Here is a 27,561-nt window from a genome sequence, read left to right as displayed (position 1 = left end):
TTGTCAACCATGGTGGGTTTTCTCTGTCTGTTCTAGAAGCCTCTCACTTGGGAATTATTATCTTCATGGCTCTGATATATCCTAACAATCAGCCACAGTTTGGAAGCATCCTGTTTGTCCAAATAAGGCCTTGTTCATTTCTTGTACTGCAAACACATCATCTCTGTTTGTGAAAGTGGTTGGTCAAAGTTGTGCCATTCCTTCAGCATACTCCTCCAGGAAGTGGTCTTTGGGATTGTGAGCCGTTGTGACGGAAGCTGCAATGTCTGTATCGTTGGCGTGTGTGTACATTAGCTGTGCAGAATGCAAACCAAGCCAGAAGCATGCTTCCCCGGAGTGTGTTGTGGCTTCTCCAAAGGCTCTTTGTTTGTTCCAGTTGTGACGTTCCTTCGGCATACTCCTCTAGGAAGTGGTCTTTGGGATTGTGAGCCGTTCTGATGGAAGCTGCAATGTCCATATTGTTGGGGTGTGTGTACATTAGTTGTGGAAAATGCAAACCAAGCCAGAAGCTAGAATTAGTCCTAGTAACCCTCCTTGAACTTGCCTTTGCAAACAAAACTGCATGCTTCCCCGGAGTGTGTTGTGGCTTCTCCAAAGGCTCTTTGTCCATCCGTTTTTTGCAGGGGAGGGGTGGGTTTGGGAGCGCATGCGCATGGGATGCTCTTGAACGTGAAGATGTGGAGCCCGTCCCTTATGTGTTGGAAAGCGGGGGCTTGCCAGAGGCCCCAGGTTGCCTGTATTGATTTGCTGTGTTCTTTGTGCTCCAGGTGCTGCTGCTTCTATAAGAGGAAACGAAGGAAGTCTTCCCAGCGCCAGAAATGACAGGTGTTTCCTTGAAATCTTTGGGGGACTTTGTTTACCTGCTGTTCCTGCCACGTCTTATTGAATGGGGCTTCTCTTGGGGAGAGGACGAGAAACAAGGGACATTTCCAAACCAAAAAGGAGAGAGAGCGTGCAAGAGAGAGGGAGAGGAAAGGGGAGAATACCCAGAATAAACATTCAGGTGGATTCCCTAAATGTTCTCTGTTGCTCACTTCACACCTGAGGCTCCTTTCGGAAGTGGAGCCGCATCCTCTCAGGCACTGGTTGCCCTTGATGGAAGGATGGCTGGCTACCTTCCTTCCTTCCCTCCCTCCTTCATCTCTGTACAACAGTTCCACAAAGGGAGCGTTCCTGGTGAATGTGCTTTGTTCCTGCTCCCTTTCTCTTTTTTTCCCCTCTCTCAATATGCTTTCTCCACTCCCTGCCACCGGCTGCGAAGAGCTTTGCGAACTGCGTGTAGACTTCAGGTGGCGGCGGAGAGGATGGCTTTCTGAGGGTCCAGTTCCTCCTCTTCTTCCAAATGGCTTCGTTTTCAGCTGCTCTGGCGGCTCCGATCTGACCCTTCTTAAACTGCACTCCACCAAATTCCATGATAGTAAGCCAAGAGCAAGAGAACTGCAATCTACTCTTCCAGTTGCCTTGATTTACTGGTTTTATGTGATGTTGCCCTTCTCAGAATGGTGATGGAGAAGTGTCTGTTCTAAAGAAACGTATGTTCTTGCACTTTTTAATTATGTTTTAGCATTATGTATGCATATGCTGTATGTGTGGGTGTTTTCCTTGTGGGTGTGACTGATGCCAGCACACACCTTCAGCCAGTGTTTTGTGTGCAAAGCCTCCGCCTGACGTCACCTTCCCGGCCCATTTGGAATCCCCTAGGACGACTCCGAGGCTTTTAGAGCTTGCTGTGGGTTGTGCACTGAAGCTTACTTGAATTTCCAGCTGCCATTTCCAGCTGTCAGTGGATACCCCCTGCCCTCCCTTGCGGTTTTCCTCCATGGTGCCTCACCAAACCTGCTCTGAACTGGACATTATTATTTTTTTCTCTGCTGACGGGTTGGGAGAGAAGTCAGCTGGGCTGAACTTTGACAGGTCACAGAAATGCAAAACAGACTAAGAGGAAATTGAGATACTTCAGCCATTGGAAGGGAGCCAAGCTGCTCAGTTGCGGAGAGGAAACTGCCACTGCCTTAGACATTACCAGTAATCCGAACGTCCAAAGGGTTTTCAGAATGGGAAAGACCTTGGCTTCCAGCAGAGCAGTTGCTTTTGTATTTTGCCTATACTTCTTTCTGCTAGCAGTCAGGACTGTTTAGTAATGTGCCCCGTGAAGTGGGCTATTTCCACTTTGAATCCACTCAGTTTCGTATTCCAAGCCTTCGTTTTCGAACGTCTACCGCCTAGCTTGGGATAAATGTTGGGAATGGAGATAATTTTGTCCCCAAAGGGTGTGCTTCCTGCTGTTCTGGATTAGAAAGTAATTGTTTTGCCGAGAAAGCATCTAGTCTTGCCTTGCCGAATCTTGCGTCCTAAGGGGCCTTGGAAAATAACCTGTCTCAAGATTCCTGCATTTTGAAGTCAGGGAGGAAAGGTCGAGTGCCCCTTGCCTGACGACGAAGACTCTCTTTGGACAATGAACGTCCTCTGCAGTGATAACTTATTTTGTTAAATTCCACATATTCATTCCATGGTTGTAAAACTCTACTTAATCTAAAAACATAAAGGAAGTTGCTACTGCTGAGTTGCAGGCTGTTTTTCGGTCCCCGTTCCATAAGCCAAAAACATAGATTTGCTTTTTGCTCGTGAGCTGTCATTCCTCAAACCTTGTGTAGCTCCATTCTTTGAGTTCTGTCAGTTGCCTTTTCCATGCTTTTGGGATGCAATTTGGAAACATGAAACACATTTCCTTCCATCATTGATAATAGCGACTCTTTTTTTCTGCTGCTCCTAATTGTTCTCATGGACTAAAACGAGCATCGTTTCCCCCTCTTACCATAGGAAAACAGACCTGATTTCTTAGATGGAGGGGATGTAGGAATTCACAAAGAAACACAGTTCAATTCGATGCTTCAAGCTCTGCAAAATAAGGCAGCATTTTCCAGTCTGTTTCCTAATCCCCATGGACTACATACCAAGCACTCATCCCAAAGGAAAGCCCTCTTCCCCTCTATACCACATTCTGTTTCTCTTCCTCCAGTGAAAAACTGGGGTTTCCTGGAAAGCTATATTGCAAACAAAGCTCCCCTTCCTTGGAAAAATAAAGATTTATTCATGAATGCCTGCAAGGAAATTTATATTTAAACATTTTGCTTCTCTACCATTTTTCAGCCCCAAGAGATGACAATTTTCTGAATGCAATTTCTTTTTTACGGTCATAGGAAAAACAAAAATGTGTCCTGGTAAATATTCAATCTTATTTGGTATTCACATGCTCTCTAGAAAGCAAATATATGAGAAAGATGACTTGGTAGTACCCTCCTTCTAGATCAGTGGTGGGAAGAATGTTATTTCCCACCTATTGCAACTTTCAAGATCACTATCAGTTGCTCAACAGCATTTGGAGGGTGATGTGAGCCTTCCTCTGTCTTCTAGCTCCTTAGAGCAGTGGTTCTCAACCTGTGGGTCCCCAGATGTTTTGGCCTATAACTCCCAGAGATCCCAGTCAGTTTACCAGCTGTTACGATCTCTGGGAGTTGAAGGCCAAAACATTTGGGGACCCACTAGTCGAGAACCACTGCCTCAGATCCACTGGATTAAATATGTGTTTATATAGGCCTCCACATGTCTCACAAATTAGCATTTCAGACGAGAAACAGCTGCATAACCATGCAGAATGTGTGCAAAAAGCAGTTCCCATGTCCTAAAGATGGACTCCTACTCGTTCCATGTTTACTCTAGAAGGGTTTCAGTTCGTGAGCTTATCCTGCAGCCCTTTGTTTCCATGGAATAGCCAGCATTGACTTGAAGCTTCTTTGAGCCGTTGTGATCTTTCTCTGAAATGTATTGATCTTTTCCAAAGAACAGCAAGACATTAAATGGCTTTCTTCCCCTTCCTTCCTAACAGCTATTTTGAACACAATGCTGCCAATTATCTTCTTTTCCTAGTCCAAATCAGTGCCAACGCTGGCAAGACACAGCAGGCATCACTACCCATCCTTCTGAAACTTACAGTTGAGAAGCCAGAAGTAAAAATTAGTGATCTGTCTCCCTTCCAATTCTGTGTATCTTCTCAGATATTACAAGCTAAAATGACTTAATTGAAAGGATAATCTTGCTCCGGGTCCTACATTTCTCTGATAGCTTGGCTTTTAATTTCCTGTTTTGGTGGGAAGAAGGTGTCAACAAGTAGATGTTTATACTGAATGCAGAGACAGCTTGAAGGAGATTGAGCGATCTGTCTCACTTCCAGTTCTGTGTATCTTCTCAGATATTAAAAATGACTTAATTGAGAGAATAATCTTGCTTTGGGCCTTAGATTTCTCTGATAGCTTGGCTTTTTGTTTCTTGTTTGGGTGGGAAGAAGATGTTAGCCAACTAGATGTTCGTCCTGAATGCAGAGACAGCTTGAAGGAGATATTCAAAGGTTGGGCTTCCCAAGGTCACCATTCTTTCTTGCCCTTTGGAGAGAGAGATCTCTGTCCCAGGACAAAAAAGGCCCAAAGTCCATCTATGTTCTTGAATCTTAACATTAACTTCCTTGCCATTGCTGAGGCCTTTTGGGGAGTGGGAGACATCAGACTTGCTACTAGTCTTGTATCAGTCTCTACAAATAGCTCAAGTTTAAGGTCTGGAATACACATCTGTGTATGTGGGTCTCATTACTGCGGGAATGAAGATCTTCTTAAGCATGTGGTCATTGCTTTGAAAACCTTTCCCAATATTCAGCCTTAATTTTCCTTCCAAAACTAACACCATCTTGAGCTAGCTTACAAATTTCCTCCACCAAAGAGCACTTTTCAATATGTCTTACTCACTCTCCCTTCAGTCCTAAACATGATCAGAATCCATGAATTATAATAACTTCAGGGTTGGGGAACGAACTTGTGTTATCCCTTCTTGACGTACAGTCTACAAGTCTGCTTCTCCAGAACATGTCGATGAAACATTGCTCTGAGTTGTATGTGTTTTGAAGACAGCGATGGAAGTGATGAAAAAGCACTTACTTTTCAATATGTCTTACTTAACATTAACCTTCTTGCCATCCCTACAGTCCTAAATATGACCAGAATCCATACTAAATGCAGATCAGCTTGAAGGAGATATTGAAAGGATGGGCTTTCCAAGGCCACCATTCTTTCTCACCATTTGGAGAGGTAGATATTTGTCCCTGGACAAAAAAAAGTCCCAAAGTCCATCTATATTCTTGAACTTTAACATTAACCTTCTTGCCATAATTGAGGCTTTTTGGGGAGTGGGAGAAATCAGAAGTGAAAATAGTCTTGTATCAGTCTCTACAAGTAGCTTAAGCGTAAGGTCAGAGATACACATCTGTGTATGTGGGTCTCGTCACTGCAAGAATGAAGATAGTCTTAAGCTTGTGGTAGTTACTTTTGGGGAGTTGAGGCATCAGATGTGCGAATAGTCTCATATCAGTCTCTACAAGTAGCTCAAGCGTAAGGTCAGAAATACACATCTGTGTATGTGGGTCTCACCACTGCGAGAATGAAGATAGTCTTAAGCTTGAGCTTGTGGTCATTGCTTTTGGGGAGTTGAGGCATCAGAAGTGCTAATAGTCTCATATCAGTCTCTACAGGTAGCTCAAGCGTAAAGTCTGGAATACACGTCTATGTATATGGGTCTCACCTTTGCAAAAATGAAGATCTTCTTAAGCTTGTGGTCATTGCTTTGAAAACCTTTTCCAACATTCAGCCTTAATTTTCCTTTCAACACCATCTTGAGCTAGCTTTCAAATCTCCTCCACCAAAGGACACTTACTTCTCACTATGTCTTACTCACTCTCCCTTCAGTCCAGAATCCATTAATTGTAATAACTTCAGGGTTGGAGGAACGAACTTGTCTTATCCCTTCTTGACGTACGGTCTACAAGTCTGCTTCTCCAGAACATGTCCATCTCAACATTGTTCTGAGTTGTATGTGTTTTGAAGACAGCAATGGAAGGGGACTGCTGGGTACACACCTCGGTATAAATACAAAGCCATAGACCTTGGTTTGTCCAAATAGTACTAAATGTTGATGAGGAACTATCATTGCTTATCAGTCCTTGAACAACATCATCTTTGCTTGGAATTTTAGTTTTCAGTTCGTTTTTAAGTCTTGGTAACTGAAAAATGAAAGTGCTTCCTTTCTTTCTTGGTAGGTTTAAACCAGATGGGCAAACTTTGACTTTCCAAGTGTTTGGACTTCAACTCACATCATTCTTACCAGCCTCAGGCCCCTTCCTTTTCCCCCTCAGCTGCTTAAGCCAAATACTTAGAAAGTCAAAGTTTGCCCGTGTCTGGTCTAGACATTGGTATGTTGTCTAGAAGTTCCAGGGCCGAAGATGGTCAGTGTGCTTTGCCTTGTCCGGTGTTTGTAGTATGCCTACCCCAGTAAGGGACTGGAATGGAATGGGTTTCCTCAAACTTTCCCTAATATGTTTACTGTGGTAGAAGAGGACTTTGGTCCTACCGAAATTATAGAAATGACTCTTTCCTTTGGGCGAGTATAGAAGTTGGGAGGAAAGGAAACCTTCTGATTCATATACAGCCAGCCATGGCTCCGAGGAGGAATAATAGCAGATGTTTGTGAGGGATGCCAAACTTCTCAGCAACGGAACCTCAATCTGTCGAGTAGGATTCATTCTCCACAGCTTCAAGGTGCAGAAGAGTCAAATGGGATGTTATCTTAGCATAATGCTTCTCCTCTGAAGCTTCCAGACACTCGGAACCTCACTTCTTTGTGTTTTGTGGGCTTCGGATACCCTCCAGACACTCGGAAGCTCACTTCCAATGTGTTTTGTGGGCTTCAGATGTCCTCCAGACACTCGAAACCTCGCTTCCTTGTGTTTTGTGGGCTTCGGATGTTCTCCAGACACTTGGAACTTCAATTCCAATGTGTTTTATGGGCTTCAGATGCCCTCCAGACACTTGGAACTATGCTTCCTTGTGTTTGTGGGCTTCGGATGCCCTACAGACACTCAGAAGCTCACTTCCTTGTGTTTTGTGGGCTTCGGATGCCCTCCCAAAGAAGTGGCAGGGGCACGCCAATCCATATGCGCAGAAAAGGTTTCTCAATCACCTATCTCATCCTTTTAATTCTGTCTCAGGAAAACGAGTGTTTTTTTGTTCCTAAATAAATGCTTTTCCTCCAACTGCATGGTGTGGGACATGGCGAGGTTATATTCTCCAGTTAGGAAAGCCATTTTTGGGGGCCGTGGCGAAAGGTGTCTTTGCAATCTCCAAAGTTGAGAGGAGAAATGAGCCAGTTTTGAGGCAACGTGGACCATACCAAATAATGCATCTTTCCCTGCAACGAAAGGGAAACCGCAGTTTTTAAGTGGCTTGTTCCCATTGGAAACTGTGTGGTGTATAATTTATTATAATGTCTTGTTTATTTCATGTAGGCCTTTTGTGCTTTTTTTCAAAACGGGATGACTGGGATAATGAGTGCAACTCTTGTTACTGTAAAGGAAAAATAAAATCAGCTGTGAAAATCTTTTTTTTAAAGTATTGTGTGCACATGTCTGATTCTTGTTGAAATGCCTTTTGATTTTTTTTAAAGAATTGTTTTATTTTTTAACACGTGATGCAATGTTTGATTCACATCCTTCCGGCACTGCTTTTTGAACTTCAGCAGTGAACATGCAACCTTGTATTTTTAACATGAATGTCGATTTTACACATGCGTCTGAAACGGTTCGACCAGGATAAGGGCTTACAATATTCTACACCAAGCGCCGGAGGGCCTCTCCTCTGCCGCTGGTTGGATCTCTCTTTGCCAGGAATTGGAGTCCTGCTACTGATCTTTCTGATGTGCCTGTTTTAATGGGACATTGCAAGAAATGTTGTGTACCTTCTACACCCCTTCCCCTATTTGCACCCTTTTAATGTAAAATAAACATCGACTTTGCTCTGTTCGTGTCTGTCCTCCTCAGTTTTGCCTCAAGTGTCTATTTCATTGCCAAGCAGGCCTGGAAATATGGTCATTGCATTGCCTAATTTCTTCATTTGTGTGTGTATGTGTGTGTTAGGAGCGACTTGAGAAACTGCAAGTTGCTTCTGGTGTGAGAGAATTGGCCATCTGTAAGGACGTTGCCCAGATGTTTTGAAGTTTACCATCCTTGTGAGAGGCTTCTCTCATGTCCCGGCATGGGGAAGCTGGAGCTAACAGAGGGAGCTCAACCCGCTCTCCCTGGATTTGAACTTCCAACCTGTCGGTCATCAATCCTGTCAGCACAAGGGTTTAACCCATTGCGCCACCGCATTCTTCCCTATGAAGATGCTGCATGCGCATTCCCTTATTATTTGGTAAAAGGAATACAAGCATGTCCATTGTGGTTTTAGCTCTGAATCGGTTTTAAGGATTTTAACTGTTTATTCTTAATATTAATATTTAATTCTTTTTAATGTTTGTACATTTTTGAGTTTTAAATTGTATTTCATTGATTTTCTCTCATTTGTAGAGAGAAAAAAGTAGGTTATAAATAATAATAATAATCTATATAAATAAAAACGTAATGTTCAGTTGTGGGATTAATATAACTCAAAAACCACTGGACGAATTGACACCAAATTTCGACGCAATACACCTATCAGGTCAACAAGTGACCATCACTCATAAAAACATAGAAAGACACAGCAGAAGAGACTTAAAAAGCCAACAAATAAAAAAAAATTACAACGCATGCATAAAACCACATATATATGCAAACACACATATATACACATATACACAAACACACACACACACACTTATATATACACACACAAAACACATATACACAGACTGGGCCACACAACATGTGGCAGGGAACAGCTAGTCATATTATTATTATTATTATTATTATTATTATTATTATTTTGCGGTTTTCTGGCATTGCATATTTCTGCTGCTTCTGTGACTGTTGATTTGTATTTTGATTCTGTAGCCCACTTGTCGATGGATGTCCAGAATCAGCAGCATCCACCACAGTCCTTTTTATCCTGGGTGTCAACCGAACCAGTATAGACTTTGTTTTGATTTGTTTCTCCATAATGCTAATGGGTTAGGTGCTCTTGGTTCCACTCCTCAGCTGAGACCTCTCTGACTTGGTTGAACCTGCTGGTGGTTACACTACCATCAGCACAGCTCTCAGCATCCTTGGAGCAGTTAAGCCTCCCACCACAACAAGGTGGCACCCATCACACAGTCCTAGACCCTTCGGACGTGTTCGACTTGTGATTTTTGTGATATGAAATCCAGCATATAGATCTCGTTTGCTGTGACATACTGTGTTTTTGTGTCAGTATAATAATAATAATACTCTGGCACAAGCCAGTCAAGGTGGTCCCAGTGGTGATTGGCACACTGGGTGCAGTGCCTAAAGACTTTGGCCTGCACTTAAACACAATCGGCGCTGACAAAATTACCATCTGCCATCTGCAAAAGGCCACCTTACTAGGATCTGCATGCATTATTCGCCAATACATCACACTAGGATCTGCATGCATTATTCGCCAATACATCACACTCGGGAAGTGTCCAACATGTGATCCAATTCAACAGCCAGCAGAGTGATCTTGTCTGCTGTGGACTCATCTTGCTGTGTTTCTAATAATAATAATAATAATAATAATAATAATAATAATAATACATAAAAGGAGAGGGAATTCACCATACATATCAGTCAGAAATGTGGAGTTTGTTTCCAAAAGATGCCAAATCCAAAATGATTTATAGAAAAGTGAGCACATTGGATTGCTGTGAGTTTTCCGGGCTGTATAGCCAAAGTCCAGAAGCATTCTCTCCTCCTGTTAACAGGTTGTGTTCCTGACTCTGGGGTGTGATGCTCATCTCCATTTCTAAGGCAAAGAGCCAGCGTTGTCCGTAGACACCTCCAAGGTCATGTGGCCGGCATGACTGCATGGAGCGCCCTTACCTTCCCGCCGGAGCGGTACCTATTGATCTACTCACATTTGCATGTTTTCGAACTGCTAGGTTGGCAGAAGCTAGGGCTGACAGCGGAAGCTCACGCCGCTCCCCGGAATCGAACCTGCAACCTTTCGATCAACAAGCTCAGCAGCTCAGTGCTTTAACCCACTGAGCCACTGGGGGCTCCTGTTATAATATGTACTATATGTATAATATGTATATGTACTATATTATATATATATATAATTATATATTATTATATATAGTATAATATATTGTATGTACATATAACTTTTCAGCCACTCTGAGTCCCCTTATACTATATTGTACATATAATATAATATATAGTATATAGTATATATAATAATATACTATATAATATATAATATAGTACTATAACATATTGTACACATATATAACTTGTGAGCCACTCAGTCACATTATACTATATAATATATAATATAATATATATATGTATATTATAGTATATAATAATAATAAACTATATAATATATATTGTAACGTGGGGTTGCCTTTGAAGACGGCTCGGAAGCTTCAATTAGTCCAATGCTCGGCAGCCATGATACTAACAGGAGCGGAGCGCAGGGAGCATACCACTCCTCTGCTGCACCAGCTCCACTGGCTGCCGATTTGCTACTGGGCTCAATTCAAAGTGCTGGCGTTGGCCTTTAAAGCCCTAAACGGTTGTGGCCCAACCTACCTATCCGAACGTATCTCTGCCTATCAGCCCGCCAGGACCCTAAGATCTTCTGGGGAGGCCCTGCTCTCTATCCCGCCTGCTTCACAGGTGCGGCTGGCGGGGACGAGAGACAGGGCCTTTTCTGTGGTGGCCCCTCGGCTGTGGAACGCCCTTCCCATGGAGGTAAGATTAGTCCCCTCGCTAATGGTGTTCCGAAGGAGATTAAAAACTTGGATGTTTGAACAGGCATTTGGTTAATCAGTGCAATGAATGTGACGATTACAGGAATGGAAATATGGACGACGAATTTGGATCACGACTCTAGTTATGACATGCATTGTGTTGTTATTGTTGTGTCAATATTGTATATTGTGCTCTAATGGTTTTAAATTGTATATCGTTGATTGATCTTATCCTTGTAAACCGCGTTGAGTCGCCTGTTAGGCTGAGAAACTGCGGTATACAAGTAAAGTAAATAAATAAATAAATAAATTTTATGTACATATAACTTTTCAGCCACTCTGAGTCCCCTTATACTATATTATACATATTATAATACATATTATATGTTGTTGTTCATTCGTTCAGTCGTCTCCGACTCTTCGTGACCTCATGGACCAGCCCACGCCAGAGCTCCCTGTCGGCCGTCACCACCCCCAGCTCCTTCAAGGTCAGTCCAGTCACTTCAAGGATGCCATCCATCCATCTTGCCCTTGGTCGGCCCCTCTTCCTTTTGCCTTCCACTTTCCCTTCATATTATATAGCATATATAATTATATATGCTATATATTATATAGCATATATAATATACAATATAATATATATTATAATATAGTACTATAATATATTGTACACATATATAACTTGTGAGCCTCTGAGTCCCATTATACAATATAATAAATATAATAATATATATGTTATAATAATATTATATATATATATAATTTTTATATATAATTTATATAATATTATATATTATAGTATATATCATAATAATAAGAAACTATATAATATATATTGTAATATAATATATAATAATATAATTTGTTTATTTTTTGTCGTGTCAGGAGCCACCGCTCCTGTTGTGAGAGAATTGGCCGTCTGCAAGGACGTTGCCCAGGGGACGCCTGGATGTTTTTTTGATGTTTTATCATCCTTGTGGGAGGCTTCTCTCATGTCCCCGCATGAGGAGCTGGAGCTAATAGAGGGAGCTCATCCGCCTCTCCCCGGATTCGAACCTGCGACCTGTCGGTCTTCAGTCCTGCCAGCACAGTGCTTTAACCCACTATGCCACCGGGGGCTCCAATACAATAATAATATAATATATTGTATGTACATATAACTTGTCAGCCGCTCAGTCCCATTATACTATACAATATATATATACTCATTTCTTGTGGGTTTTTTCGGGCTATATGGCCATGTTCTAGAGGCATTTCTCCTGACGTTTCGCCTGCATCTATGGCAGGCTTCCTCAGAGGTCTGAGGAAGCCTGCCATAGATGCAGGCGAAACGTCAGGAGAAATGCCTCTAGAACATGGCCATATAGCCCGAAAAAACCCACAAGAAATGAGTGATTCCGGCCATGAAAGCCTTCGACAATATATATATATATTAGTATATAATAATAATAATAATAATAATAATAATAATAAACTATATAATATATATTGTAATATAGTATATAATATAATAATATAATATATTGTATGTACATATAAGTTGTCAGCCGCTCAGTCCCATTATATATATATATATATATATATATATATATATATATATATATATAATAGTATATAGTATATAATAATAATAAACTATATAATATATATTGTAATGTAGTATATAATATAAAAATATATTGTATGTACATATAACTTGTCAGCCACTCAGTCCCATTATATTATACAATATATATATATTAGTATATAATAATAATAATAATAATAATAATAATAATAAACTATAATATATATATTGTAATATAGTATATAATATAATAATATAATATATTGGTATGTACATATAAGTTGTCAGCCACTCAGTCCCATATTATATATATATATGTATATATATATATATATATATATATATATATATATATATCAGAAGACGCTTCCTTCTTGGGAGGAGAGCAATGTCCAGTCTCGATAAAATAGTCAAGAGTAGAGACATCAGACTGGCAACAAAGATCCGCCTAGTCCAAGCCATGGTATTCCCTGTAGTCACCTACGGATGTGAGAGCTGGACCTTAGGGAAGGCTGAGTGAAGGAAGATCGATGCTTTTGAGCTGTGGTGTTGGAGGAAAGTGCTGAGAGTGCCTTGGAAGATCCAACCAGTCCATCCTCCAGGAAATAAAGCCCGGCTGCTCACTGGAAGGAAGGATACTAGAGACAAAGTTGAAGTACTTTGGCCACATCATGAGGAGACAGGAAAGCCTAGAGAAGACAATTATGCTGGGGAAAGTGGAAGGCAAAAGGAAGAGGGGCCGACCTAGGGCAAGATGGATGGATGGCATCCTTGAAGTGACTGGACTGACCTTGAAGGAGCTGGGGGTGGTGACGGCCGACGGAGCTCTGGCGTGGGCTGGTCCATGAGGTCACGAAGAGTCGGAGACGACTGAACGAATGAACAACAACAACATAGTATATAATAATAATAATAATAATAATAATAAACTATATAATATATATTGTAATATAGTATATAATATAATATATTGTATGTACATATAAGTTGTCAGCCGCTCAGTCCCATTATATTATACAATATATATATATATATATATATATAAAATAGTATGTAATAATAATAATAATAAACTATATAATATATATTGTAATATAGTATATAATATAAAAATATAATATATTGTGAATAATAATAATAAACTATAATATATATATATTGTAATATAATATATAATAATATAATATAATATAATATATTGTGTGTACATATAACTTTTCAGCCACTCTGAGTCCCCTTCGGGGTGAGAAGGCCGGGATCAATAAACAGTATGTCAATGAATGGTCCATGCAGGTGTGTCTCTTCCAGGCCCCTACCTGTCTGTCTCAGGCCCAAGGAAGCCTGGCCTCTCTCTCTCTCTACCTCCCTCTAGAGGCGAAGCGCGGCATGGCGCGCCGGTCTCTGGGCGGCGTCGTCGTCTCGCCCAATTCCCTTTGCCTCTCCTTTGTTTGCCGCGTGGGCCAATCAGCGCGCGTCACCCTCCGTGCCCTCTCCTCATTGGCTGAGCGGTGCTTGCCCTATGCGAGGATGGAGACGTGGCAAGCCTTTGTGGCGGGGCCTCCCCCTCTGGAGATGGAACGCGCCAATCGCCGCCGCTGAGGGAGAGCGCCCCGCCCGGATTGGGGCCGTACCATTGCTGCGGGGAGGGGGGGGGTGAGGAAAGGAAGGCAGAGAAGGGGGCGGATGTGGCCGGGCGGGCGCTGCCGGGGCTGCGAGCGGAAGAAGATGAAGCTGGTGGCGGCGGCGGCGCTGCTGGGCCTCGGAGGCTCCCTCCTGCTCCTGCTCTTCCCCGCGGCCCACGCCGAGGAGCGCAAGAAGGGCCCCAAGGTCACCGCCAAGGTGAGCAGACCAAGGCCTCGGACCCGCTTCCCTCAGGACAGAAATGGGGCGCGGGCCCTTTAAGAGCGCCAGGCTCTTAAAGGGGACACTCCTCGCAGGCCAAGCACAACAGGACATCCATTTATATACATATATTATATATCTCTGGGTACAATGTATTTGGGGTCGCTGTGAGTTTTCCAGGCTGCCTGGCCATGTTCCAGAAGCATTCTCTCCTGACGTTTCGCCTGCATCTTTGGCAGGCATCCTCTGAGGTTGGGAGGTCTGTTGGAAACTAGGAAATTTGGGTTTATTTATCTCTGGAATGATGTCCAGGGTGCTTGAGGCAAATTTGAATGTTGCAAATTCCCACCTTGGTTAGCATTGAATAGCCTTGCAACTTCAAAACCTGGCTGCTTCCTGCCTGGGGGAATCCTTTGTTGGGAGGCGATTTTCTTGTCTGGAATTCCCCTGTTTTTGAACAAATTTTGTAAATGGCCACCTTGATTAGCATTGAATAGCCTTTCAGCTTCAAAGCCTGGCTGCTTCCTGACTGGGGGAATCCTTTGTTGGGAGGCGATTTTCTTGCCCTTACAGTTTCTTGTCTGGAATCCCCCTGTTTTTGAACAAATTTTGCAAATGGCCACCTCGATTAGCATTGAATAGCCTTGCAGCTTCAAAGCCTGGCTGCTTCCTGACTGGGGGAATCCTTTGTTGGGAGGCGATTTTCTTGCCCTTACAGTTTCTTGTCTGGAATCCCCCTGTTTTTGAACAAATTTTGCAAATGGCCACCTCGATTAGCATTGAATAGCCTTGCAGCTTCAAAGCCTGGCTGCTTCCTGACTGGGGGAATCCTTTGTTGGGAGGCGATTTTCTTGCCCTTACAGTTTCTTGTCTGGAATCCCCCTGTTTTTGAACAAATTTTGCAAATGGCCACCTTGATTAGCATTGAATTGCCTTGCTGCTTCCTGCCTGGGGGAATCCTTTGTTGGGAGGTGTCAGCTGGCCCTGATTGTTTCTCGTCTGGAATTCCTCTGTTTTTGAGTAAATGTTGCAAATGGCCACCTTGATTAGCATTGAATGCCATTTCAGCTTCAAAGCCTGGCTGCTTCCTGCCTGGAGGAATCCTTCTTACATCAACTGGCCCTGATTGTTTCTTGTCTGGAATTCCTCAGTTTTTGAGTAAATGTTGCGAATGGTCACCTTGATTAGCATTTAACGGCATTTCAGCTTCAAAGCCTGGCTGCTTCCTGCCTGGGGGGAATCCTTTGTTGGGAGGCGATTTGCTGACCCTGATTGTTTTTCATCTGGAATTCCTCTGATTTTGAACAAATTTCCCCTGCATTTTGGGTGTTAGAGTTTTTTAAAATACTGGTAGCCAGATTTTGTTCATTTTCATGGTTTCTGCCAGTATTCTAAAAAAAAACCCCTAGAATCAGGACAGTAAATAAAGAACAACACTAAAAAAAAAGAGGAATTCTAGACAGGAAACAATCAGGGCCAGCTAACACCTCTCAACAAAGGAGTTCATTTATTGTTCCCAAACAGGAAGCAGCCAGGCTTTGAAGCTGCAAGGCTATTCTATGATAATCAAGCTTGCCAATTGCAAAATTCCTACTTGCCTCAAGCAGACAAGAGTTATTTCTCCCACCCTGGACATTACTCCACAGATTTATACGTAAACCCCACTTGTCTAGTTTCCAGCAGACCTCAACCTCTGAGGATGCCTGCCATAGATGCAGGTGAAACGTCAGGAAAGCGTGCTTCTGGAACATTGCCCATAGCCAGGATTTTGATTTGCGTGGGGGGGGGGTGACCTTTTGTATTGTTACCCCAATACCCCCATGCATATGGGATATATTGAGCATGGTGATCAGATCATGATATGAATAAACATAACAGTTTAAATAATGTACCAGTAAGGCCTTCTCGCGGACCACCATCAGAATTCTGGGTGGTCAACCCCCCCTTCAAGAATACATTGTACATATCTTGATTTAATTTGATTAACAAGTAAATATAATACATGTATACATGTATAAATCTTTTCATAAATGTACAAATGTGTCTTTATTTTATTTTATTCTATTAAATACACATATTTAAGAATAAATACACAATTTATTTAATCACGATTCCACATTAAATTGTATTTCTAAGGAAGGAGCCCCTGCAAACTACAGAGTTGTGAACCTCGGTTTCTTTTCCCTTCTCTCTCTATTGGGATCTTTAATCCTGCTAAGAGCATATTTATGGTTTGGGGGGGGATTGCAAATAATAATAGCAATAATCCATGATAATCAATTGTTTCAGGTATATGTTTTTGGAAGACTGTAGTCCCTGCAATGCATGTGCTAGGGAAGGGGCCATGTTGGTTGTACATAAGTGGTTTTCAACCTGTGCGTCCCCCGATGTTTCGGCCTACAACTCCCAGAAATCCCAGTTTGCCAGCTGTTAAGATATCTGGGAGTTGAAGGCCCAAACATCTGGGGACACACAGGTTGAGAACCACTGTTCTATGTAATGTCTGCATGTGGTTCAAAATACACCTGAACGGCTGCAAATTGGTTGGCATTGTGTGACTGCAAAAGAGGACTTAAAGATTAGAGCAAGGGTCCCCAAACTAAGGCTCGGGGGCCGGATGCAGCCCTCCAAGGTCATTTATTTCTCCCTCATTTCTCTCCGAAAAATCCTATCCGAGTTATATTTTACCTTGTTCACGTCAGCATATTTTCAATTTTAATCTATTACATTTGGCCCGGCCATTTTTAAAATTGTTTATGTCACTATTGATTGTTTTTTGTTTATGTGATTTATAGGATTTGTATTTTATTGATTGTTTATTGATGTTGTGTTTATTGATGTTTTGTTTAATGTACTTTGGGCTTGGCCTCATGTAAGCCGCACCGAGTCCCTTGGGAAGTTGGTAGCGGGGTACAAATAAAGTTTATTATTATTTATTATTATTATTTACCCGGCTCTTGTGCAGGGTCAACGTAAGTCTGAAACTACTTGAAAGCACACAACAACAATCATAGAATCATAGAATCCTAGAGTTGGAAGAGACCTCATGGGCCATCCAGTCCAACCCCCTGCCAAGAAGCAGGAATATTGCATTCAAATCACCCCTGACAAATGGTCATCCAGCCTCTGCTTAAAAGCTTCCAAAGAAGGAGCCTCCACCACACTCCGGGGCAGAGAGTTCCACTGCTGAATGGCTCTCACAGTCAGGAAGTTCTTCCTCATGTTCAGATGGAATCTCCTCTCTTGTAGTTTGAAGCCATTGTTCCGCGTCCTAGTCTCCAAGGAAGCAGAAAACAAGCTTGCTCCCTCCTCCCTGTGGCTTCCTCTCAATCCTGTCTCATCAGCCAAAAGCAGGCCCACACATCCCACTAAAATACTAATAAGTTTATATTTGTTAAAATTGTTCTTCATTTTAATTGGTGTATTGTTTTAAAGTGTTTTTGCGCTACAAATAAGACGTGTGCAGTGTGCATAGGAATTAATGGATTTTTTTCAAATTATAATCCAGCTTTCCAACAATTTAGGGCACTATAACCTGGCCCTCTGTTTAAAAAGTTAGAGGACCCCTGGATTAGAGATTAGTCTCACAACCACGTCAGTGGGAAATCCACTCACCAGGAGGATCCTCCCAGATAGTATTGGACTACAACCCCTAGCATCCCAAGACCAACCTTGCAAGTAGGATGAGCGGGGTTGCCATCCAGTTCATCTGCAAAGGCATGTCGTCCTGCTCAGGGAAGGCTGGGATGTAGGAACAAAGCAGAGGCATATTTGAATGTTGCTCTGAGTCAGAGTTGTTTCCATGCTTCAGGATTACTGCCAGGTTACAGGTAACAGTTAACAGGTTACAGGTAACAAGTTAGGCTTAAAAGGCTTACCGGGCTCCTTTTTCCTTATCCCCTTTTTTGGCTAGGAAACTCAGCCGGTCAAGCAGAAATATGACAAATATGTGGCGCTCCAAATAATGTTGGTTTTGCAACTCTCATCATCTCTAACCATCGACTAATTTGCTGAGGAATCATGGATGTTGCAGTCCAGCAGCATTTGGAGGGCCACACACTTCTGTTTCCTGGCACCATCCCTTTTCTCGCTGCCATGGGGACGAAAGGGGAGTTGTAAAACTTGGATTCGACTCAGTGGTGCTGCTGCGGCTCCTTTGCTTGCTCCCAATCCTTTTCACAAAGCCGTTGCCGCAGCTTGATGTCAAAGCACGTGCTTTGCATTCAAAAAGGCCTAAAATCGATCTTTGGAATGGCTACTTAAAAGAGGGATCAGGTGGGACGTTGACTTGCGGCCTTGGAAAAAGCAGCTGTTAATTGCTGCAGGAAGTATTGGGCCAAATGGGCAATATCCCCCCAGGGCAGCTCCCTCGATTCCTCTTCTCCCCTAGCTTTAAATCTCAATCTATTGTGTTTATTTAAATATTTAAAACATTTATATTCCGCCCTTCTCACCCAGACTCAGGGTGGAGCACAGCATATATACGGCAAACATTCAATGCTGGGACAAGAATTCATATAAGCAAGCATAAACATTAAAAACATTTATCAAAATACTAAAATACACCATTTAAAACCGTCCTAGTCATCTGCGTCAAGTCTAATTGGCCTGGTCATCTTTCCTATTTCCGCTTTATTGCCCTGTCCCAAAAGCTTGGTCCCACAGCCAAGTTTTGACCATCCTTCTGAAGGACAGGATCTGATCTCACCAGGGAGTTCCATAGCTGGGGAGCAATCACCGAGAAGGCCCTGTCTTTCGTTCCCACAAGTCACGCCTGTGACAATGGCGGGATGAAAAGCAGGGCCTCCCCGGAGGATCTTAATCTCCGCGATGGTTCATAGGGGGAGATGCGTTTGGATAGGTAATTTTGGCCAGGGCCATTTAGGGCTTTATAGGCCAAAGCCAGCACTTTGAATTGCGCCCGGTAGCAAACTGGCAGCCAGTGGAGCTGGCGTAACCTGGGAGTTGTATGCTCCCTGTATGCCACCCCAGTTATTAACCTGGCTGCCTCTCGTTGGACTATTTGAAGCTTCCGAGCAGTCTTCAAAGGCAACCCCATGTAGAGCGCATTGCAGTAGTCTATCCTGGATGTAACAAGAGCGTGGACCACTGTGGCCAAGTCTGACTTCCCAAGTACGGGCACAGCTGGCACACAAGTTTTAATCCCTTTGTTTTGACAATTGCATGTTTTCATTGGAGTATTACGGCAATTTATGAATTTCTCTGAAGTCTTGTCTTTAAATTTTGATATATCCTTTAAAAGATACACAAATGCACAGAGAAAGCAGCTGTTTATTATGTTGCTTCCAAATTTGGTTCGTTTTTCTCTTTTTCAAGTCAAAAGGAGCCCACGGTGGCTCAATGGGTTAAACCCTTGTGCCGGGAAAACTGCTGACCGATAGGTGAGCGATTCAAATCTGGGGAGAACGGGTTGAGTTCCCTCTGTCAGCTCTAGAGGGAAACCTGGAGAGAAGAAAGCTTCCTTTCTGCTTCCCTGGAGACTAGGACACAGAACAATGGCCTCAAACTACAAGGAAGGAGATTCCACCTGAACACGAGGAAGAATTTCCTGACTGTGAGAGCTGTTCAGCAGTGGAACTCTATGCCCTGGAGTGCAGTGGAGGCTCCTTCTTTGGATGGCCATCTGTTGGGGTTGCTCTGAATGAAAATTTCCTGCTTCTTGGCAGGGGGTTGTACAGGATGGCCCATGAGGTCTCTTCCAATTCTATGATTCTAGCCTCCCACAAGGATGGTAAAACATCAAAACATCTGAGCATCCCCTGGACAACGTCCTTGCAGACAGCCAGTTCTCTCACGCCAGAAGCCGCTTGCAGTTTCTCAAGTCACTCCTGACACGAAAAAAAAAGTCAAAATTCAGTGCCAAACCCACCACTACTTCTTCCCATTCCAACATTTTATTGATTTAGATTATGGATCTTTAAATCAGTAAATCCATTTACTAATTTTTGAAATTTATCTATGGCTGCAGATTGTTGTGTGAGTGGACTTAACAAAAGACCCTCCCCATAAATGAACAGCAGAGTAACTTAGCAGCAGCAGCGTGACCCAGAACCAGTAGCACAAAGTGATAAAAACAACAAAAACACACAGGCCAATGTTATCTCTTCCTTTGGAGGCTTTTCGTTATAGCAAAATAATATGGTTGCACTATTTAAAACAAGGTTTCCATAACACAAACACATAGTAGCTTTACACACAGCAGCCTTCACTTTACTCACAAGGCTTCTCTCACACAGAGGTTTATCTCACGCTCCTCAGGACAACACACTGGAGCTTTACTCACAAGGCTTCTCTCACACAGGTTTACCTCACACTCTTCAGGACAACACACTGGAGCTGTACTCACAAGGCTTATCTCACACAGAGGTTTACCTCACACTCCTCAGGACGACACACTGGAGCTTTACTCACAAGGCTTATCTCACACAGAGGTTTACCTCACACTCCTCAGGACGACACACTGGAGCTTTACTCACAAGGCTTCTCTCACACAGAGGTTTACCTCACACTCCTCAGGACGACACACTGGAGCTTTACTCACAAGGCTTATCTCACACAGAGATTTACCTCACACTCCTCAGGACGACACACTGGAGCTTTACTCACAAGGCTTATCTCACACAGAGGTTTACCTCACACTCCTCAGGATGACACTATCTTTGGCCCACTGACTCTTAGCAGGATTTGGCCTGCTTGCTATTTCAGTGCTTGACTCACACTTTTGCAATAAAAAATGCCTTGTTAATATTTAATATTTCTGACAGATCAGGATAGAATTGCAGTGAAATTGACTACGCAGTTTTATTTTGCTTATTTGCTCTGTATCACAGGATGTCAGAGTAGCTAATGGTTTGCAGGAAAACACAGCTCTAAAATAAACAATTTGATGGCTTGAAAGCTTCTCTCTGATTTCTAAAGTATAGGTTTTGTTGGAATTGTTATAACTTGCTAATGGTATTCAGGCTCTTCTCGGTCCAAATACAAAATTAAGTTCTTACAAGAAGAACTAAGAGGAGTTACTTTTTGGAGTGTAACTCCCAATTATTCCCCAGTAGAGGCTGGGGATTGTAGGAGCTAAAGCATGTTAATGTTTCCACTGCACTCAGTCTGCAATGCCTCTTGTTCCTGGGGTCTTCTCTAGGTATATTTTGACCTGCGGATTGGAGATGAAAACGTGGGGCGCTTCGTCATCGGCCTCTTTGGAAAGACGGTTCCAAAAACAGTTGAGAATTTTGTTGCCTTAGCCACGGGAGAGGTGAGTTGTATCTTAAGTCTGCAACAGTCCTAATTGATGGTAAGGAGAGGAGCTGGGGACGGAAAAATACCTTTTGAAGCTTTTTTGTTGTTGTTGTTCGATGTAATCACATGCATTCAGGCCAAAAGGCATACCGTTTTTGGGTCCGTTTCCGTCTCATCCTTCATTTTGTTTACTGAAAGGGGAGGGGTGTTTTCTGTTTTATTTGGCAGAGATTTGATCCACTTTTAATTAGTTCTTAATTAGTTTTTCTTTTAATCATTACATGTAGACCGCCCATTGTCACTGTGATTGTGCTTATTGTAATTTTATATTGTTATGTATTCACATGTTTTACCAGTATCACCTTGCGTTCATGGCCCAGCATTATTTCCAATTTTAACTCTACATTTGGCCTCCCACTGTTTTAATTATGTGTTCTTTTTTGATAATGTTGTGTATTTTATTGTCTATGTTTTTTAATTGCTTGTATTGATGTTTTATTGCTTGTATTGTTGTGTTTGGGCTCGGCCTCATGTAAGCCGCACCGAGTCCCTTGGGGAGATGGTAGCGGGGTACAAATAAAGTTAATAAATAAATAAATAAATATGATGTTGTTGTTTATTGTTTGCGTTTTTGGTTTGCGTTTTCGGTTTTATTCTGTTGTAATTTGTTGTTTGGGCTTGGCCTCTTGTAAGCTGCTCCAAGTCCCCTTCGAGGAGATGGTGGCAGGGTATAAATAAAGATGATGATGGTGATGATGCTGATGATGGTGATGATGATTATTGACTCAATCCTCAGCCATTTAAAGGCCTATCTGCATGAAACCTACCTCATTTCTGTGTACGACCCCACATGATCTCTTCGATCATGCTCACGCCCCCTTCACAGGCGCGATTGGTGGGGACGAGGGAGAGGGCCTTTTTGGTGGTGGCCCCCCAACTCTGGAACTCACTTCCCAAGGACATCAGACATGCCCCAACTCTGGCAGTCTTTAGGAGGAGCCTGAAAACGTGGTTGTTCCAGTGTGCCTTCCCAGAATAAGAAAAACTCTCAGCAATATGCCTTCAAAATTCACTTTACCACTGATTTAGGACTGACTGAGTTCCCTCATCTGTTTTTGAAAATCCTATACCAGTTATATCCTACCTTGATCATGCCCAGCGTTATTTTTTAAATTATTACATTTGGCCCGGCCATTGGTTTTTAAATGTTTGCGTGTTTCTGTTCTGTTGCCTATGTGATTTATATTAATTGTATTGCATTGATTGTTTTGTTATTGCTTTGTTATTGATGTACTGTGGGCTTGGCCTCATGTAAGCTGCACCAAGTCCCCTGGGGAGATGGTAGCGGGGTATAAATAAAGTTTTATTATTATTTTATTATTATTATTATTAGTTGTAGATCCCATTTACAACTGCAGGTCTGCCACGTTTCAAAACAATTCACCAATCTACTGAATTTTTAGAATTATTTTAAGTTTTAAACATAACATTTTTAAAAATAAGTCAAAGTGCAAGACAGGGTTCTGGGAATTGTAGTTGCTGGTTGTGTCCCTTCTTGGCCAATCAGAGTATGGATACCACAAGGGTTTTTATTGGCTGGGAGACACACAGAGAGAAAAACTTCAACTCCCAGCCACAGACCCCCCCCCCCCCCCCTCAGGTATTTTGTGGACTTAACTCTTTACGAAAAGACCGTCTCTCTCTGGATTTGTTTCACTGGTCTTTTCATCTCTTTCTTCCTTATTCTATTTTTGAAAATTACACAAAAACAGCCATCCGAAAACTACAAATCTTTTTGTTAACAGTGATTCGGGCCTAACTCTAGTTAGATCTATAACTTCCCACCAGATTCCTTGCATGGAAGAAGGTACCTCTTGCCAATGAATGAATTGAGGTGCTGTGATGTGAAATGGATCGGGATGGGTTATGGAGAAGTGGCATGCAGGCTATGATTTTGTGGTTCTCATAATATTATTCTTTATCTTTTTCGTTTCCAGAAAGGGTTTGGGTACAAAGGGAGCAAATTTCACCGTGTGATCAAGGATTTCATGATCCAAGGAGGAGATTTCACCCGGGGAGATGGAACAGGAGGTGAGACACCAGACCGCACTGCAAGGCAGTCTAAACTTTCCCTTGTTCTCTCTTATTCTGTGTTGTGCAGAAGTCGTGTGCTGCTCCAGCTGAGTTAGTTTTCTTTGTCAGAAATATCTGGCATTTTGACATTAGTCTTCTAGGGCCAGGTTGGCAGTTTGAAGCCTGGGTTGGGGTGAGCACCCGACCTTCAGCCCAGCTTACTGTCCACCTGTCGCAACTTAGGATAGATTCATCTTGCTCAAGACACCACCACACACCAAGGCTGTAGGTTTTGTAGTTTATTGAAGAAAAAGCAAAATCATAAACATAGAAATAAAGTTGCAAGAGTTCAATAGCCAAAACAGAGTCTTAAATGCAAAGACCATGTTTCCAAAATCCAAAGGCAAATAACATGAAGTATAATCCTTTAGCATTAGTTAAACAAGAATCCATGGCAGCATGACAAGGTCCCCAAAAACCATGATCAAAACCAAAGTCCCAAAGAGCTAAAAGCTTTCCTCAAAAGCCAAGGCAATTCCAGAGAATTTAGCAGGGTGTAAGCAAAGTTGCACTGACAAAGGATTGACTTCAATCAGATCGTTAAATATGTTTCCCCAGCATGAAAGCATTACATTGACCTCAAACTTCCCGTTTGTTGGCAAGCCGAGCACTTCATTGTACCCTTAATTGCAAACAGTCCTCCCTAATCAATTCTCCATCACCTTCACGGCTGGATAACTCATTATTCTGGGAGTGGTCACCCTGGGAACCGAGAGGCACTGAGCTCCCAGATGGAGCGGCCGACTCCTCCACCTGCAGCTGTGAAGTTTCACTATTTTCATATAAAACAACATTGCTTTCTCTGGGAAACAGAAATGCCGTCTCTTCAGAATCAACACTGTCTGCCTCAACAACAGGGACATGTTCAGAAATCTGTAACCCATCATCCTCCTTGTCCCGAGGAAACTCAGGCTCAGAAAGCTCAGGCTCAAAGTGAGCCACAACACTACCCAAACAGTTCAAAAACAGCAGTGAGCTTTGAGTAGAAAAATAGGACACAGCCTAAGTGGGGAGGTATTGTATGGCACCATTAAAGAAATTCCAGAAAATGCCAGCACTCAAACAAAGGAGGAAGTCTCTGATCAAGGCTCTTCGCCATAGAGGATAGAGTGATAGCACCCCCCTGTGGCTGGAATCTAGCACAACATCCAGGACACCAAAGTTGGGGAAAATGCCGACATATACCTCTATCTGTCCTGTCTGTTTAGCGGCATTGAATGTTTGTCGTGTATGTGTTCTGTGATGCGCCCTGTCCCCTTCGGGGTGAAAAGGGTGGAATATAAATACTGCAAATAAATAAATAAATAAATAAATAGTTGTGCAGCGTTCCCTCACTTATCGTGGGTGTTATGTTCCAGGACCACCCGTGAAAAGTGAAAATCCGTGAAGTAGGAGTAAATATTATTTATTTTAATATTTATACAAAGTCGGATACGACTGGACTTAATGTCAGGGGAAAAACTTTACCTTATGAACAAAATCCTTCAGTCACTTTAGTTGAGCAGCAACTTTTAGAAAGTGCTCCCCAGTTGATGTCGATGGTCGAGTACCGCAAAAACCCGTGAAACAGCGAAAATACAGTGATAAATATTTTACATTAATATTTATTGAAAACCCGTGAAACAGCAAGTCTGCAAAAAGCAAATCGCGAAGTAGCAAGGGATTACTATATGTAAGAGCGTTAGAGTCCTGCAGGTCCAAACCAAGGACCTTATTCACCATCTTAAGACAGTTACTTGCATAACAGAAGCAGGTCGCAAGGAAACTCAACTCTTTCTCTTGCTGCCAGGCAAAAGCATCTATGGTGACCGTTTCCCCGATGAGAACTTCAAGCTGAAACACTATGGGCCTGGTTGGGTCAGCATGGCCAACGCCGGTAAAGACACCAACGGCTCTCAGTTCTTTGTCACTACTGTTAAGACCTCATGGCTGGACGGCAAGCATGTTGTGTTCGGGAAAGTCTTGGAAGGGATGGTGAGTATCATTTTAAAAAACATAACTCTCTGCCTGGCTGTGGCTGAGATCTTTCTTGACTTATAAGTGCTTATTTACCTTTGTTTCTATCTCACAATATCCTTATTCTTCGTCATCAGTAACTGGAGTTCCTATAGCAAACATCATACACTTTAGCATATCTTTCTTCTCACTGCCAAACAATCCACAAGAGAAAGGCTTTTATTGGAAGACATTACCTTTCTCCTTTACCTCCATTCCCAACTTAAGTTTACTGGAAGGTGAAAGGGGGGGGGGGGGGAAGCATTTCCGGGATCTGTTTAAGGAATTATTACTTGAGCAAACTTTGGGAGACACAACTCTTCGGAAGGATCCAATGGAACTGTCATTCATATAGCAATTTGCACAAAAAATTGCAAGCATTATTGATGATCTCCAGAGCAAACAGTTCTGTGGGATTATCATCTCATGAACTTTGCTTGTCACTGTGGTCCATGCGCTGGTTACATCTCATATAGACTACTGTAATGCACTCTACGTGGGGTTGCCTTTGAAGAATGTTCGGAAGCTTCAAGTAATCCAGGGAGAGGCAGCCAGGTTAATAACTGAAGTGGCATACAGGAAGCACCCCCCCCCCCCCAATTGTGCCAGCTCCACTGGCTGCCGGTTTGCTACTGAGCACAATTCAAAGAGCTGGCTTTGGCCTATAAAGCTCTGAACGGCCCCAGCCCAAGTTACCTATCCAAACGCATCTCCCTTTACAAACCATCACGGAGGTTAAGATCCTCTGGGGTGGCCCTGCTCTCAGCCCCACCACCTTCATAGGTGCAACTGGTGGGGACTAGAGGCAGGGACTTCTTAGTGGTGGCCCCTCAGCTACTTCCTCCCTAGTGGGATTCAATCGGCCCCTTCCCTCCTGTCATTTGCAAACAAGTGTCTTTTGGAACAAGCATTTGGCTCAGCATAATTATCTATGCAATACAGTTGGAATTGACCCTGGATTGATAAATATGATTATTTGGCTATCTGGCTTTAGATCTATGCACAATAGTCATCTATTGTTTATATATGTTGTAATGTTGTTTTACATTATTATTTAATTTGAATTGTTATTGTTGTTTGGGCATGGAATAATGCCAATTTTGCAAGTCTTTCCTGAGTCCCCTTCGGGGTGAGAAGGGTGGGAAAGAAATGTTGTAAATAAATAAATAAGTAAATTTTCACTTGGGTCCATCTACCTCAAACTCTTGGGTATGCTGGCCTGGAGAAGTCAATGAGCCGGGTTGCCTCCCTTCTTAATGACTGCCACGTTTTCTTCCTAGGACGTAGTGCGGAAGGTAGAGAACACGAAGACCGACAGCCGGGATAAGCCCCTGAAAGATGTCATAATTGTCGACTGCAACATCATCGAAGTAGAGAAACCGTTCGCCATTGCCAAAGAATAGCTTTGTAGCAGCCAAACGGCCGAGGGATCTACCCTAGTTTGCAAAGGGCTGGGCGGGTGGGGTGGGCACACACTCACACCGAGGCCTCCATATCATCCTAACAGTGGCACGCAGCTGTTACTCTCTTTTCCCTCTCCTGCCAGAAGCTGGTAGTGGTGCTGGGGGGGGGGGGGGGGGGCAGTGGTTATCTCCATTCCTGTTAACGAGCTCATTCCATCAGCCCCCACGGGCATCGTGGCCCCTCTCTGAGCAACTTGGGGAGGGCTGAGTATCGCATTCTCCTTTTTTGTAAGAAAGCACATGGGCTAATAAACATGACCATTGTGTTTTTGTAATACTGTCTGCCTCGTCTTGTTTTTTTCCCCCATGAACACCCCAAACAGGGCCATTCTTTGTCATGGTTTGTGTGTGTCGAACAGGTCAGAGTCGCATCACTGACACACACAGTTAACTTGCAATACACGCTTGAGGCATTATCGAATGAAGGTACAAAGGGGAGGTCCATATATAAAACATGCATGTTTCATGCATGGACTTCTTTGGGTGAGATATGCCCAATGGACAACAAGCACGCAGTGGATCAAAGTA

The 27,561-nt window shown here is 42.7% G+C and overlaps 2 protein-coding genes across 4 annotated transcripts in view; both read left to right on the top strand.

The window, feature by feature from the left end:
• CSNK1G1 (casein kinase 1 gamma 1) overlaps positions 1-7,897 on the top strand; it is a 52,660-nt gene extending 44,763 nt beyond the window's left edge. For all 3 annotated transcript variants that reach the window (XM_060755602.2, XM_060755600.2, XM_060755601.2), the window contains one exon: positions 768-7,897. In XM_060755602.2, the coding sequence (XP_060611585.2) occupies positions 768-822 (55 nt within the window). In that variant the 3' untranslated portion in view covers positions 823-7,897. The remainder of the gene's footprint in view (positions 1-767) is intronic.
• A 6,085-nt stretch (positions 7,898-13,982) lies between these two features.
• On the top strand, positions 13,983-27,308 carry PPIB (peptidylprolyl isomerase B). Its single transcript, XM_060755603.2, has 5 exons — positions 13,983-14,179; positions 21,345-21,458; positions 23,440-23,533; positions 25,365-25,549; positions 26,851-27,308. The coding sequence occupies exons 1-5, from the start codon at positions 14,024-14,026 to the stop codon at positions 26,971-26,973; spliced, it is 672 nt and encodes a 223-aa protein (XP_060611586.2). The 5' UTR covers positions 13,983-14,023; the 3' UTR covers positions 26,974-27,308.
• Positions 27,309-27,561: the final 253 nt, after the last annotated feature.

Source organism: Anolis sagrei, chromosome 9 (assembly GCF_037176765.1).
Source record: "Anolis sagrei isolate rAnoSag1 chromosome 9, rAnoSag1.mat, whole genome shotgun sequence".
Classification (NCBI taxonomy): Eukaryota; Metazoa; Chordata; class Lepidosauria; order Squamata; family Dactyloidae; genus Anolis; species Anolis sagrei.
This window is presented reverse-complemented; position numbering and strand designations above follow the sequence as displayed.